Genomic DNA, 16,217 nt, shown 5'->3' with positions numbered 1-16,217 from the left:
GTGGCTTTTGCTAAACCACATATACTAAAAAGAGAAATATGCATCTACACAAACACTTACCATCAAACAAAGTTAAAAAGTTAGTTTAGTGTCCGAAAAACTCTATGTATCAAGATTTACTCGACAGATGAAAACATGATTGTATAGATTTCCTTTACCAAAGACCGTAAATTGGAAAATGTACAAATACACAAATATGTTTATCTTGGTACATGGTGTTTTTCATTAACTAAATATCTACTTTTTAATAGCATTTAATGATAAGTGTAAATATCTAAAAATCGAATTCAGTTCACTGGATAAGATGATGTATTGCAACGTACTGTAGATTAATGTAATAGTTTCAGTTAATAAAAGTAAATAAAAATGTGCAAAGAAATGTGTATTTTTCCAGATACGTTGTCTTCGATTTCTTTTTTTTTTAGCATTTCCTGTCATTTTCACAGTACACTGGACAACACAAACCTCTTGTTTATCGTAAAACGTGCTAGAGATGTTAAAAAAAAGAAGCTAAATAAAAAAAATAAAAAAATTCTAGACGAGAGCGACCTCCGTTAGATGTCACAAACTTTGAGAACAGAGGAACTTTTTGGAGAAAATGGATCATGGCTTTGGGTCCTCCAGGTTTAGGCACCAAGAAAGGCCCTGCCCTTCCAGACAACCTCCCCAGGGGATGCCCTACGTCTTTCAAGTTCTTGACCTTTCACTATCAGTACAAACAGGGTTTAGACAGGGCCTCGACTGAAGCCCCACAATCCCTTGGTCAGAGGTCACCTTTGTTTTTGGGTTGATACATTCTGATGCTCTGTTAAAACCTAGCTAATGTAGATTTCAATGAAGACTTGACTGAATATCACCCTGCTTTCTATGTCGCCCTAAAGCGGTGCTTCTCACATGCTAGTGTAGACAGCCCTAAGTCTCACGTAACAAACAGTGAGAGAAACAAACGATTTCGTTTAGGACAAACAAATTTGGCAGAACACGGGCTACCCACAAAGAGGAAAATAAAAACAATGTCACAGAAGTGATTGTCAGATTTGAACAAAGCTTTGTGTTATTTCATCGCATTTCCTGCCTTGCTCTTATTGTTGTTCCGTTGTCTTTCAGACTGTGCTTTATATTATTAGTCCACTACGATCGAACCCCCGCAGGTGCCGGTGAACTGTCCAGGGATGACTGAGAAGCACGTTGAGTTAGAGAGGCAAGAGTTGGGTCGACTAGGGAAGAAGGCGGGAAAAGTTTGTACCAGCCAATCACATTGCTGGAGAGGTCCAGCTCCTCTAGTAGGATTTGTGCAACTCCCATGAAGGATTTGTGGTCCATTCGCCCATAATCTCCCCAGACAATTACCTAATAGGATGAAAATCAACAGATTCATCAGTGGATGGCCCTCTCAGGTCACATAATCAAAGTTAATAATATCTAATCCCACGAATGTGATCCATTTAAACTAGACACGCAGCCCTTCAATGCCATTTTCTCACAGAAGTCTCGTTCAACTGGATTGAAACTACATGTTGAAAAAAGACCAATTAACCAGATGACTCACTTGTAACACTTTACCCTGTGGACTTTCTTCAAACTGCAGCGTTTGCTGGTACAGCGGGTCGAGTGTCTTGCGTGCAATTTTTGTCTTCTTCTTAGCTACATACGCCCCGTTGTGTAGAAGATAGACTTTGACATATGGAGCTATGTAAAGAATGAATCAAATTAGGCAGATATTAACAATGTATACTGACATTAGTCAGTAGACTAGCTCTGATAAATCTGACTGCTTTTTGTATCAGCTAGAACTGCTCGATGAGTTATATGCTGGCTGAGTAATAAGATACATATGGAGCTTGAATCACATGCAGTGAGTTCAGAATAGAGCAGAAGTGACTCACCGGGGAGTGATTTGGACCCTGGTTTTTGGATGAGACCTCGTGCTCTTATCACCTCCACCTCCAGCTGGCCTTTCTTATTCACCATGCCAATCTGAATGTCACCTGGATATCACAGAATATGCAAGTAAAACCAACTACTAAAAATATCAATTTTATTTAAATGGTACATTTGCTTAATGCATTTACTCAAATGGTTCATGCAAAAAACATTATTGACATACTGCGGTTTCCATAAGCAGTTATTTTTCTTATTTTGTACTGAAATATGTAAGTGAATTAGGGCTGTAAATGTAATGTATTTAGTATAATTACAAGTACAGAAATAATAATACAACAGAACTAAATTCTAAATTCTTTCTATTCATCTACCTCAATAATATAATGTCTGAAATTACATTGGTGCCTTTTTTCAACAAATATTTATATATGCAATCAATTAATTAAATAAAATTAATAAAATTAATCACAATCAATAGCATATATAATTATGTATAATGAATTAAGATTTGTAAACAACTTACAGCAAATGGGAAAGGATAGTATGCTACAAGGGAGAAAGAGTTTTTAGAAAAAAAAATTAAAAACTTCAAAAAAAAATAAATTAAAAAAAATCTTACCAATTGCTGGTGTGGCAAGGGTTTGTCGACCAACTAATTGAGCAGGCCCCAGTCCATCCAGAAAGTCACTGAATTGAGTCTCGACTCGAACTGCTGGGAAGATTGGACTGACCAAGACAAACATTGATAAGAAATACTGCAGGTGTTGTTCTTTCTGACTTTTTAAGGAAATCTAAGGCTGGAATACACTACATGTCTTTTAAAATCTGAATAGATTTTTAAAACACTAGGCATCATACACTTAGCGACTTTGTGAATAGTGACAAAGGAAAACTGGCCATCATACACTAAATGACTGAGGATCATTCACTACCAGACTTTCAAGTTGTTCTGATCACAACAAACTCACGCAGAAACGTTCAGGAGATGAAAAAACATGTGAAAACAACGTGTCCTAAAACTGGCTTCTAAAAAAAAGTCTGTGACCATCATACACTACTCAATTTTCTATGGAATCTGTCAACTCCACTCTGCAGACTGGCTCTGACTTTCGGCAACTAGCATCGACTTATCTAAACTGTAAATCTGGGGAAAATCGGGGCAAAAATCATGTAGTGCATTCCAACCTTTATTAATCAGATCTGAGAGTTTTGGAGAACAAAAAAAATCAATGTTTAATCGATCTTGTTTTAATGATCAATGTACCCAAAGTATTGTAGGTTTGTATACAGGCATGTTGTTCCCACAAACTGAACAGTTTTTTTTTTTTTAATGGCATAACGGCAATGCCTGACTGACGGTTGTCATGGTAACAAGAAGGACACTTAAGGAGGCTGCTATTTCTAGACAATAATAATCTTGGTTTAAGATGGGGAAAATATGAAAAATGTTAAATTATGTTGGATCATTATAAATACAGAAACAGGAAATTGCTCCAAATGACCCATGCCTGACTGACGGTTGTCATGGTAACAGGAAGGACACTTAAGGAGGCTGCTATTTCTAGACAATAATAATCTTGGTTTAAGATGGGGAAAATATGAAAAATGTTAAATTATGTTGGATCATTATAAATACAGAAACAGGAAATTGCTCCAAATGACCCATATTTTAGGACAGACATGTACATACAAGAACTGGCTATTGGTATGAAATGATAACAAGAACAAATGTTTCCATGTTGTTTTAGAGAATATGCAACAGATGTTTGGAAAAGTGCATCACCAATGCAGTACAATATACAAAAAAAAAAAAAAATTTCTCATGGGGGGAATTCCTGCATTTAAAAGTATGCCAAATTTGATTACTAATAAAGCACAAGGAAACTTACCTGCCCTCTGAGTTGTAGCTGTTCATGCTTCCGTTGTTGGATTCACGGCTGGATTGACGACTCATATTCCTCTGCAATTCCACAGCCATTCCCGTCTCCTGACTGCGCTGGATCGTCCCTTGACTGCCCTTTGACTTCTTATTGGATGCCTCTGAAGATGGACAGATTTCACAAACAATCAGGAAAAGAGACTTTTAAGAGTAGTTTGTATCATTAATTTTAGAGGGAAAAAAAAAGAGAAATCAGTATCTCTCTCTCACATGATTTTCTGTGATAAAGTTTTAAAAAGTTGGATCAATGTCCTCTCTAAACAATACTGGTCAAGCTGCACACTATCTCTTTACTACACTACATCCTTTTTGATGTTAAAAGCACACAGCAAAATAATTTGACAGTGCTTGTAGCTCCCACCGGGATGGACGCTAACCGTACTGCATTAACCACCCCCCTTTATCTCTCTTAAAAACAAGGGCATGTCTCCTCATCCTGAATCCCCTTTTGTCTGCTTACATAAATCAGAGAGAACAAAATGCAGTTCCCCCGGAGGTCTTAGACTCCTCTAATGTGCTTTCAAGACTTTTTCAAAAGGAACAAGCTCTGTGGCAGGGACAAGAGTCGCCTGATGAAAAATCTTATTATACCAAACAATGCAGAGTAAGTCCTAACATCTAAAAGCACTAAAATGGCCACAGGTGCCCTTTTGTACGCTGTTCATGTTTGATGAGGACAAACCATAGCTAAAGCATAAACTTGAACTCATAGCAAGATACTAATCAAGACAAATGCTGAATTTGGAACCACACACTCTCTTACTACTCTTACTATTTTCACTGTATTGTTATATGGCAGAAATAGTAGGAGTAGTATGCTTGTACGCAGTTCTGAATTCAGCATAAGTGGGTTTAAAATGCAGTGCCATAAACACTGAGTACCCTCTTATGTTGTCTAGCAATAATACTTAAAATAGAAATCTTGAAAACATTTATATGAACTGGTTTCCAAGGCTCATTGGCCAAAATGCGCCTATTCTGTCATTTCTGCAAATTATATTACATTGCTTCTTGCACATTTCACAACACTTTCAGACTGAAATGTGCAATAAAAATTGGTGATAAAAGCGTGTTCAATTCTTTCCGAAACAGATGAATGTGAATGTGGCAACATTTTTTTTTATGTTGGTTATTATATGTATGTTGTCCAGTGATTAGCGCTAAAAGGTTAATGCTCTATTGCTTTTGAAAGTACAATAAACCTAACCGACAGCGTTATCAAAAGAAAATGTGAGATAAAAACACATTTGCTAAGGCAACCATGCCATTATCACTGGCTTCTACAAGTCTTCGAGCTCTTTTATCGTGACGTGTTTCACGGGACTAGTCCTTGATTGCTAAGTTTACTACATACATATCGAGTTGATTTTCTGAAAATGTATTAGATTCCAAATCATGCACAATGGTAAAAATGTTTTGAGGTCATAACATTGTATTGTGCAAGGAACCATGTGAAAATAAGTCTTATTTAATCTACCCCTGTTGTCATAATTAGTTTGAAAAGGAAGTTATTGGTGTTTTACTACCACTAGTGTTTATTTCAGCTGGAAAATGCGGTGAATTATATTTATAGGCATGTTTTTGGAAACAAAAATGTAGGTAGAGGCAAATTCAATGAGCATATGTTGTGTCAAAAATTTGATTTTATGTGACTAAATCAGCCTGACCACATTAGGTTAGACCAATACAAAGAAATTTCTCTGAGTCAGATCAAGTAGAAATTCTAAAGTTTACAAATGTATTTTACATTTGTTTAAATTATTGTGCTTAAAAATATATAAAATCTCATTTTTAATTCACATAAAAATTTAAATAGGGAATAAAATAACAGGATGAGTTTTTTATTTTTTATTTTTAGATTTAAAGTCCCCATGAAATCAAAATTAAAGTTTTTTGGGTGTTAGTATCAATATGTTAGTCTTAAGGTTATCTATAAGGCAGTGTGCTCCAAAACAGTGACAAAATTCGCATTGCTAACCACCACACCGCACACACACTCTGCTCCGGTCCAGAGACACGATAGCACGGAGCGGATCACATGCGCAGACCACAAAATGTATCGGAGCTATTTGAATTCTACACAGCATGCTATATTTTATAGCAATATGGATGAGATTGTGGCTGGCATACCCTGTCAAATGCGGCTTTACGGAGCTCAACGGCTCTGAACGGCTCTAGCCCAAGCTGTGATATAAACGAACGCTATTGGCTATTTTAAAAAGGGGCGGGGCTGCTTGATATGTCCCGCCCTGTCTTCCTGTTTCAGTTAAAATCACGTCAACACATAGAGTAACGATGCGTGTTTCTAAGCATTTCAGGGGACCTTTAAATGCACTGTGGCATTATTGGTTAATATAACACATAATGCCAAGTTGGCCTTGGTTACATCAGCAGAAAGGAGTAGCTACAGACACTAACCTGTTTGACTGATCTGTGAGGTGCTTCGGCTGCGACGGTTTCCCACGATAGCCACGAATCGAGCATTGAGACTGGAGCGACGTTTTTTTGCTCCGGTTCCGACTGTTCCCAGGGCAGTGTCAGACTGGCTGCCGTCTGTTCGCTCAGTTGCGTTGATGTCACCGCTAACACTTGTGCTCTTTAGCATATTTCGACCAGATGAGGTTCTGACTTGACGACTGTAAGCAAGTAAAAATTAGATTAATTAGAGAGACAAATTAGTTGATACAGTATATAAAGGTAAGACACTAAACAGACACTAACTGTTGAAAATTATATTCAAAATGCTTTATTCTTTTTGAGGTGTACTAAAATAACTAAAATAATATTATAAAAAAAAAAACTTTTTTGGGTGCCCCTAGCATTTGCCTATTTCGCCTATGCGATGGGCCGGCCCTGAAAATCAGTCTCCTTAAAATCATTTGACAAAGCACAGTTTTATTTCCTGTTTTCCTGTTTGATGTGCTTCTTGAAAAAGTGGGGCGGCACTCCACATCACATTTTGATCCGTTTCATTAGAAGACATACAGTAGACTGTACAGTTTTAAAGTATATGTTTGTCTAAAGTGAATTATCTGTCTTATGTGAATTAAGTTTAGGAGTACACTATCATATAGATAGTTTTAAAGGGAACGTTTCGGGTTACTTGACTGTAACCCTGTTCCCTGAAAAAGGGGGAACGAGATGCTGCGTTTCAATAACGCTGATGAGAACATTCTTTGTTCGACCGGTTGTGAAGCACGTGTGCGAACACCCAAGAATTGGCTTATATAACCTCGGTGGGTGACGTCATTTGATTACATGCACCTGCAGGTTATAAATAGACGTGAAATGGACATACCTTCAGGTTAAACCCTTGTCTGAAGAGACGCTCAGTCACACCTACAGTGCGGCATTGAGGCGCAGCATCTCGTTCCCGCTTTTTCAGGGAACAGTGTTACAGTCAAGTAACCTGAGACGTTCCCTATCAAAAGCTACTCTCGATGCTGCGTTTCAATAACGCTGATGGGAACGAGAATACCAAAGCCGCTGCACTGGAAGTGTCTGGACCCCCCAAGGTTGTGTAGTGTGTGCACAAATATTGAAGAGGTCTCAGACATGACTCTGGGATGTTGACTCAAGGACACGCGAGCCCGGAGTAGCATGGAGTAGCTTACTCCTAGAGGCGAAGCTTGACCACGCACCTCGTAGGCTAGGGCAATAGCATCCCTCACCCAATGTGACATTGTTTGCTTAGTGGCAGCTGCCTCCGGTTGCGGCCCCCATAGCATATGAAAAGCTGCTAGTGTGGTGGACGTAAATCTGAAGAGCACGTACTGGACACAGTAAATGAAGTCTTTCTTGCTCCAGTGTCATGAACGGCGGAGGGCAGAAGGCTTGAAGAACCACCGGATGTATGGTCGAGAATGGAACTTTCGGAAGATAATTAGGATGAGGATGCAAAATAGCTTTGATCAGCCCAGGGGCAAAGTCTAGGCAGGATGGTGAGACTGACAGAGCCTGCAAATCCCCATCTCTCTTCAGATAATAATAGCCATTAGAAAAACCATCTTTAGGGTCAGAAACCTGACAGGTGCTGACTCTAGTGGCTTGAAAGGGGTGTCAACCAGACCCTCGAGCACTACAGCTAAGTCCCATGAAGGGACTGCCGCTCTAGTGTGAGGCCTCAACCGCTTGGCTCCACGAATGAAGCGGGCAACTAGAGGGTGCTTTCCCACAGAAACCCCATCAATCAGAGCATGGCAAGCCGAAATAGCGGCCACATAGGTTCTAAGAATACCAGGACATGTGCCTGAGGACAGTTTCTCTTGCAGAAACTCCAGCACTGAAACAATTTGGCAGTGAACTGGGTCTGCATGGTGTGTCATACACCAACTTTCGAAAACACGCCATCTGAGGGCATAACTTCTTCAAGTGGAGGGAGCCCTAGCACTTAGAATAGTCTCTACTATGTCGGCTGGAAGCCCAGCATCTCTTAGTTGGTCCCCCTCAGAGGCCAGACATGAAGATTCCAGAGCTCTGGCCGGGGATGAAACACTGTCCCCTGTGCCTGAGAGAGAAGATCCCTCCTGACCGGAATCACCCACGGTGAGCCGTCGAGGAGGGATATTAGATCTAAGAACCACACTCTGGTTGGCCAACGGGGCGCTATCAGTAAGAGGTGAAACCCTTGTTGACGGACATTGGCCAGGACTCCTGGGAGCAGAGTGATCGTGGGAAATGCGTAAAGACGCAGTCTGGGCCACGTATGGGCCATCACGTTCAAACCCAGGGGAGCTGGAGGAGTCAGAGAGAAGTAGAGGGGACATTGTGCTGTCTCCTGCGAAGCAAAGAAGTCCACCTCTGCTTCGTAAATTTTTTTCCCAGATTTGACTGACTACTTCGGGGTGGAGTTTCCATTCCCCGTATGTCACAGCTTGTCTGGACAGCAAGTCTGCTCCCACTTTCATATGCCTGGGGATGTAAATCGTCCTGAGGGACAGGAACTTGTCCTGTGCCCAAAGCAGAACCTGCTGTGCTAGCCTGTTCAGGCGGCGCGAACGCAGTCCACCCTGGCGATTTATGTAAGAAACTAGCGCAGTGTTGTCCACCCGCACTAGGACATGGCAGCCTCTTAACTACTGGAGGAAGTATTTCAGGGCCCGAAATAGAGCCATCATTTCGAGGCAATTGATGTGCCAGTCGAGAAGATGACCTCTCCAGATCTCTTGGGCTGGACGGCCATCTAAGACCGCACCCCAACCCGTGAGGGAAGCGTCTGTCATTAGCATCTTGCGATGACAACACGTGCCTAGAGTGGGACCCAAAGTCCCGGGGTCTGAACCACATAGATAGGGTATGAAGCCCCTGGCACGTAACCCTTATTTGCCTCTGGGGATTGGCCCTTGGATGAAATCCCCTGGCTCTGAGCCATAACTGAAATGATCTCATGTGCAGGAGACCCAAAAGTATCATTAGCATCTTGCGATGACAACACGTGCCTAGAGTGGGACCCAAAGTCCCGGGGTCTGAACCACATAGATAGTGTATGAAGCCCCTGGCACGTAACCCTTATTTGCCTCTGGAGATTGGCCCTTGGATGAAATCCCCTGGCTCTGAGCCATAACTGAAATAATCTCATGTGCAGGAGGCCCAAAGGTATCACCGTGGATGCAGCTGCCATGAGACCTAGACCCTTTGAAAGTAATGAACTGTAACTTTCTGGCCTAGCTTGATGTTCTTTAGGGTGTTTAGAATGGATCCGACCCGTGCAGGAGACAGCTGTGTCCACATGGGGATCGAATCCCATACAACCCCCAAATACATTGTCCTCTGAGCAGGAGAGAGAACGCTTTTCTTGGCATTGAGTCTCAACCCCAGAGATTCGAAATGAGCTAGGACAACATCCCGATGTCGAAGCGCTAGCTCCTGAGACTGAGCCAAAATCAGCCAGTCGTCTATGTAATTTAAAATGCGGATGCCCTGGAGTCGTAGAGGAGCCAGAGCTGCATACTTGAATTTTGTGTATGTGCAGGGTGACAAGGCTAGGCCGAATGGAATAACCCGATACAGGTAAGCTTCGCCCCCGAAAGCGAACCTCAGGAACTTCCTGTGTTGTGGCAAGATCTCTATGTGAAAATATGCGTCCTTGGGATCGATCGTCACAAACCAATCACCTGATCGGATCTGAGACACAATCATCCTGATTGTCAACATTTTGAAATTTGTTCTGAGGTCAATGTTAGATGTCCGGCGTCCCGAAACGTGGCAGGAGGCAACTGAACATGTAACATTTCGCTGGAGGTTGCTGCTCCCTGAAACACCAGTGGTGGCAGAGATTGTACAGTGGCCCCCTGAGGGTGCTAGGAAGGAGCCTCTACTCTCTGTTGGAACTTTTCGCGCCCCTCCCCACGGTTCCGGGCACTCGACCCTGTTCGTCCTCAGATCCGGCTTCTTGCTTGGCTGCTGAGAGCGGCGAGCCGCTTCCCAGTCCCTTCGAGGGAGCACACGGCTCGCCACACTCTCCTTCTGCGACTCTCGCCACCGGACTGGGTTGGGGCTAGGTGGGCGACAGCCACGACGCCTCAGCACGGTGGGGGAGAAACTTATCAAAAGCCTCTGCGTGTCTCCCAGAACCTACTGACGACCGTATTCATGGAGTCGCCAAATAGGCCGGAAGGTGATACAGGGGCATCAAGGAGGTACACCTTGTCCCTATCCTTGATGCCCGTGAGGTTGAGCCACAGGTGTCTATATATGGCAACCATAGCAGTCATAGAACGGCCAGTGGCGTGGGCTGACTGCTTGGTCGCACAAAGAGACAGATCCGTGGCTCGGCGCAGCTCTGAAAACGCCTCCTCACTAATGCTCCCGCCCGTGCTCAGGTCCTTCAGCAGAACCGCCATGGTTTGCAGGGCAGCACCAGCCTGACCCGCTGCTTGAACGCCTTCCCCACCAGCGAGGATGTTAATCTGCAAGGCTTGGTGGGGAGAGTTGGCTTCTTGAGTGACAATGAACTCCACGGGGAGAGATAGCCTGCAAGCGTCTCTTCCACCTGAGGCATCGTCACCTGCGCCTTAGCACCCACGATAGTGGAAGAAATCGACGTCATGGGTACAAATATGTGCGAGGAGTATGGCTTACTCCAACTCGCAGTGCTCACACTCAGCGTCCTCGAGGGCACAAGCTGCATGCTCTTCCCCGAGGCACTCCAAGCAATAACCATGTGGATCGTCGTCAGGGATTACTTGAACACAGGGTGGCAAGCATCTACTAACTGACGAACTAGACATGGTCTACTTTTTTTTTTCTTTAAACAAAGAAACAACGGTGAAACGCTGGAATCAATGCACATACACAATGCGGTCTCTGAAGACAAGAAAACCTGACGGTATGTCTGTTTCACGTCTATTTATAACCTGCAGGTGCACGTAATCAAATGACGTCACCCACCGAGGTTATTTAAGCAAATTCTTGGCGTGTTGGCACACGTGCTTCACAATCGGTCGAACAAAGAATGTTCTCATCAGCATTATTGAAACGCAGCATCAAGAGTAGCTTTTGATAGGGAACACAGTGACTAAAAGACTCAAAAGTGTAATTTTGCTTAATGAGGTTCTTAAAACTAGATTTACATTTGAGTTAACAGAACTGTGCTAATTAAACAGCAACATTTATGGTTTATTTGTTCGAACTGTCTATATTATGACACAGCAGAACACTTTGACAGTGCAACCATGTCCTCTGCTGCCCCCTGGGGGTTCGGAGGAGCTGCCGTGTGTCTGCGCCCTCTGACGGATTCAAGGTACTGCAGGACTGTCCAGTTGCACTCTCCCCATCATCTCCACACCCTAACCCCCTCTCTGATGGACATAGGGTGGGGATAGGAAGTAAGGAGGCGGGTCACTCTTCCATAGGCTGGAGGGTAGTGACAGAGGGGTGAGCAGACAGGGGTGTTGGTTTGGGAGGATCCAGTGCTGACTCAGTATTCAAGCATGGGATGTATGAGGTGAGGCATGCAAAGAGGGCTCTGATACACACAATACAATACACAGGACACACATTTACACAGACACAGAGAGTGGGATGTAAATGAAGCAGAAATACAAACAAATAAAATCAAACAGCATGCACAATGAACCTCTCAAACTACATGTAGTGTAAAGGATAATTTTAAGACAGCAGAGAAGAATATTCCATTACAATATGAATAGTTGAATCCTTTTTTTGGTAAAATTAAGATATATTAAATAATAAAAAGATTTAAATGAATATATATATAATAAATATATTAATACTTTCTCATTTTTTCAACATCAGTATTTTAGTTTACAATTCATATGAATGTATAGAAAAACGTATATTTTAGACAATATAACATTTTAGTTCTTCACTATTTTTAACAACATTTTGCCTTCACAAGCCAATTTTAAAGGTTAACAAATATTTCATAGTCAATTTATATATCAAAAATGGCATGCATTGTAATCATAAAAAAATAGCTTTATAAAATAGTTTTAAATGTTGTTAAGTTTGTCACACTAGGCAACTTCCCAAAATGATTTCATGTCAAATACCTATGTTTGTTTGAACCAAGCAGACTTCATTCAAATTGATATCTGGTGTGTGGCTTCAAATTGATCAGAAACATTGAAGATATAATTGGTTAGTAAAGCCCAAAGATGTCAGAAAAGAGAGAGGAAAAGAATCGATAGAATGTTCGTGATTCCAAAAACAATGTCCAATTAAAGATAACAACTCAAAACAGTCCTACCATCATTGTGAAGTTTTTCTAATCCATTTAAGGCATTTGGTGATATGTTTATGATATGTATTGATTATGCTTATCCACTTTGGCCATACCATTTTTCTAGTGCCTCTATAGTCAAGAACAGTAATTTTTATTTGTATACAGAACTATTCACAATTTATGTGATTTTATAGCATCTTTAAAGAAAATCATGATGTCTTAAACTGTGGCAAGGACAAATGTTTAAGATGTGGAGGGGGAAAAGCCTAAAGAAGAACCAGACTTAGCTAGAGGAGCATATACTAAATAATGTCTATCAATGTCTATTATCTAGTTACTTAGAATGTGTAATACAAGTTAAGTGTTTATTAAATAATTGTAATGATTTTTTTTTTCAATAAGTCAAAGTTTGAAATTTTAAAAACATTTCAAGGATTACTGAATTATTAATAATTTAATAATTAATATAACAATTAAAACCATTCATTTTTTTCATTTTACATTTACATTTATGTAGTTTATCTTTTTCATTATATGCTTTTATCTGAAGTGACATAATTGCATTCAAGGTATACTTATTTATCAATTCATGCACTCTACGGGAATAAATCCCATAACCTTGGCATTGTTAATGACATGCTCTATGCCAGGAATGCAATTTTTTTCTTAGCATTGTCATTGCCTCCTTTCTATGTAAATTAGTCTTATTATAGAATGTGCCATGTTCACAAAAGTAAGTTTGCACTATTACCAACCATGGTATGCAGGTGGTAAATGGAATTTCATTTAAGAGAGATGTTTGCCTACATTTTCTAGTGGTCATGGCAGCAGTAATTCATCAAATGAGGATCAAATGTTGGAGAAGAACTGGGCACATGTCCAGATGTGCGGTGTGGTTGAGCATGCTTTTTGCATTTTAAAGAGCCGACAACGGAATTTGAGAAGATTTGTTGAGTAATTTTCTATGCGCTGTTTGCAAAGTTCTTTTAGCAAATTAGATGGTAAAACAATGCAGAAAGTGTATGTAAATAACCAGCGCTATCAGCAGAAATAAGACAATAAGGTAAGGAAAAACTTTTATTCAGTGGTGGTTAAGGTGAAGACTTGGGCAGGGGGAGCTGGTCCATGTTACCTCACATCTCCAGCCACCGTATGACGCCTGCGTTTAAGCTCCTCAGAGAAACGTCTCTTTCCCAGACTCCTCCTGTTGTCTGTTCCATTCACCCCCCATGAAATCCTTCTCTCCTTCTTTTCATCTCCTTTACAACTCTCCAACGACTTTGACCTTTGACCCCCAATGCAATATGCATGCATGCAATAGAGCACAAGCCGTAATAGCATGAAAAGTAAATCATGCAGAAAATAAAAATGTCACAAGCCATGCAGAAGACAGACAGTTAAGAGCATGCAAATGCCAACACACCACTAATAACAAAAAATAAATATCACAACCTGAGGACACACATAATTTTTTTGTGACCCGAATTGAATAATTGCTGCTTTGTATAGAATCATTTTACAATTTTACTAGGGAGAAATATTATGATTGTTGTAGAGGGAGATAAATAAGCATTGCAAGTGAACATTGATGTAATTTTGAGGTGATGGAACAGAATATGATTTTTTTTTTTTCAGAGAAAGGAAAAATAGCAGAGCGCTAAAGAGAGAGAAAGAGTAAAAAGTACAAAAACTTTTACTGTCATGTCCTATACACATATTAAGTATGTGTGAATTCTGACCTGAGTCTTATCTTCACGGACTTAGGCTGAATATACCTAGTGGGTGTGTACGTAGGGTATAAATTCAATCCAAATTTTTAACCCCAATTGTCAAATAAATAAATAAATAAACAAACAAACAACTTGTAGTCATCTATTACATTGCTAATTTAAGGTAACTACTTTTTAATTACTTTTATCACATTGACTTTAATAGGATAATCTTGTACCATATTGATTTAAAAATAAAAAGAGACAGACAAAAGTTTATATGTCTGATTTGTGTAGCTTGTGTTGTTAATATCAGTGAGGGTCACACTATCATTTTTACGACCTTGTATTATGTTGCATTTACTAATAAAGTTAACGGCCACTACCAATTTATAGTTATCCTATTTTTAAACAGTTTATCACACTTGCGGAGTGTTACATATTATGATTGTTGTAGAGGGAGATAAATAAGCATTGCAAGTGAACATTGATGTAATTTTGAGGTGATGGAACAGAATATGATTTTTTTTTTTTCAGAGAAAGGAAAAATAGCAGAGCGCTAAAGAGAGAGAAAGAGTAAAAAGTACAAAAACTTTTACTGTCATGTCCTATACACATATTAAGTATGTGTGAATTCTGACCTGAGTCTTATCTTCACGGACTTAGGCTGAATATACCTAGTGGGTGTGTACGTAGGGTATAAATTCAATCCAAATTTTTAACCCCAATTGTCAAATAAATAAATAAATAAACAAACAAACAACTTGTAGTCATCTATTACATTGCTAATTTAAGGTAACTACTTTTTAATTACTTTTATCACATTGACTTTAATAGGATAATCTTGTACCATATTGATTTAAAAATAAAAAGAGACAGACAAAAGTTTATATGTCTGATTTGTGTAGCTTGTGTTGTTAATATCAGCGAGGGTCACACTATCATTTTTACGACCTTGTATTATGTTGCATTTTCTAATAAAGTTAACGGCCACTACCAATTTATAGTTATCCTATTCTTAAACAGTTTATCACACTTGCGGAGTGTTACATTTGGATCCCGTGTGTTTCTTAATAGGCTAACCTGATTCTCCCATGTGGTCTCTCAGACTGAATGGACATGTAGCTGGTGGCACTCAATCGTGAGGCACTGCTGGCATGGGAGATGGCTGATGCATCGCTCATGTCACTGTCTGATGACCTCGCAGACATGTTATCACAACTCCTCCTCTGATCCTTATACATCTAAACCATCAATGAAAAAAGAATTAGCGACCTGCCATACATAACAGCACTGCCAGACACATGAGTTGGAGGCCTAAAAAGCAGTTTTACACTCACATCTCTCCTGTTTTTGAGCTCTGCCTCTGGGTCGGGACCAGAGCTGGCATAAGAGGCCGGCCGATGGGAATGTACTCTCATTTGCAACTGACGAGCCCGCTCTTCCACTGCTAGAGCTGCATCAAGACAGAAAGGGGAAAAAAGCTGAAAAATGGAAGAGGGGACAAAGAAATCTCATTTAAAGTAGCACAAAAAAAGTATTAATTAAAAATGAAATAAGAACATTTGGACAACAGTCGACATCTCTGCCTGTGAACAAACAGTAATTTTTGCTGCAATGTTACTTTTGGTGGAAATGAATGTTAAGTCTTCTCTGCTTGAAAATCCAACCCCTTAACTGTCACCGTCCCACCTGTGGGACACTTGGTGCTCTTTTTTTGTTGTCCTTTTTCTCTATCAAATCTTTAAGTAATCAGCATAAATTATATATCATTTGAAATTCATCATCAAGATTCATCCTGTGAAAACCATTTTGAAATCAGACATTGCCTTACCATGGAAATGGTACTTTAAAATATTTTGGCGGTCTCCTCCCCCTTAGCGGCGGTGTCAAGTGTCATATTACAAAATGCATTACGGTCTTTTAGAATCAAACCTTTTTATAATCTTGACAAAAAACATATAATTGAAAATGTCTGAGTCTCAGGATTCCATATTTG

The 16,217-nt window shown here is 40.3% G+C and overlaps 1 protein-coding gene across 2 annotated transcripts in view; it reads right to left on the bottom strand.

Annotated features, from left to right (window-relative positions):
- Positions 1-531: 531 nt before the first annotated feature.
- Positions 532-16,217, bottom strand: part of rims1b (regulating synaptic membrane exocytosis 1b) — a 109,386-nt gene continuing 93,700 nt past the window's right edge. For both annotated transcript variants that reach the window (XM_016550228.1, XM_016550229.1), the window contains 9 exons: positions 15,559-15,688; positions 15,302-15,462; positions 13,642-13,794; positions 6,242-6,459; positions 3,774-3,924; positions 2,504-2,610; positions 1,887-1,988; positions 1,550-1,689; positions 532-1,350 (listed from right to left, as the gene is read on the bottom strand). In XM_016550228.1, the coding sequence (XP_016405714.1) occupies positions 1,132-1,350; positions 1,550-1,689; positions 1,887-1,988; positions 2,504-2,610; positions 3,774-3,924; positions 6,242-6,459; positions 13,642-13,794; positions 15,302-15,462; positions 15,559-15,688 (1,381 nt within the window). In that variant the 3' untranslated portion in view covers positions 532-1,131. The remainder of the gene's footprint in view (positions 1,351-1,549; positions 1,690-1,886; positions 1,989-2,503; positions 2,611-3,773; positions 3,925-6,241; positions 6,460-13,641; positions 13,795-15,301; positions 15,463-15,558; positions 15,689-16,217) is intronic.

This window comes from Sinocyclocheilus rhinocerous, unplaced genomic scaffold, assembly GCF_001515625.1.
Source record: "Sinocyclocheilus rhinocerous isolate Xijiao unplaced genomic scaffold, SAMN03320098_v1.1 scaffold1907, whole genome shotgun sequence".
NCBI lineage: Eukaryota > Metazoa > Chordata > Actinopteri > Cypriniformes > Cyprinidae > Sinocyclocheilus > Sinocyclocheilus rhinocerous.
Note: the sequence above shows the minus strand (reverse complement) of the source record. Positions and strands in the feature narration are given on the sequence as shown.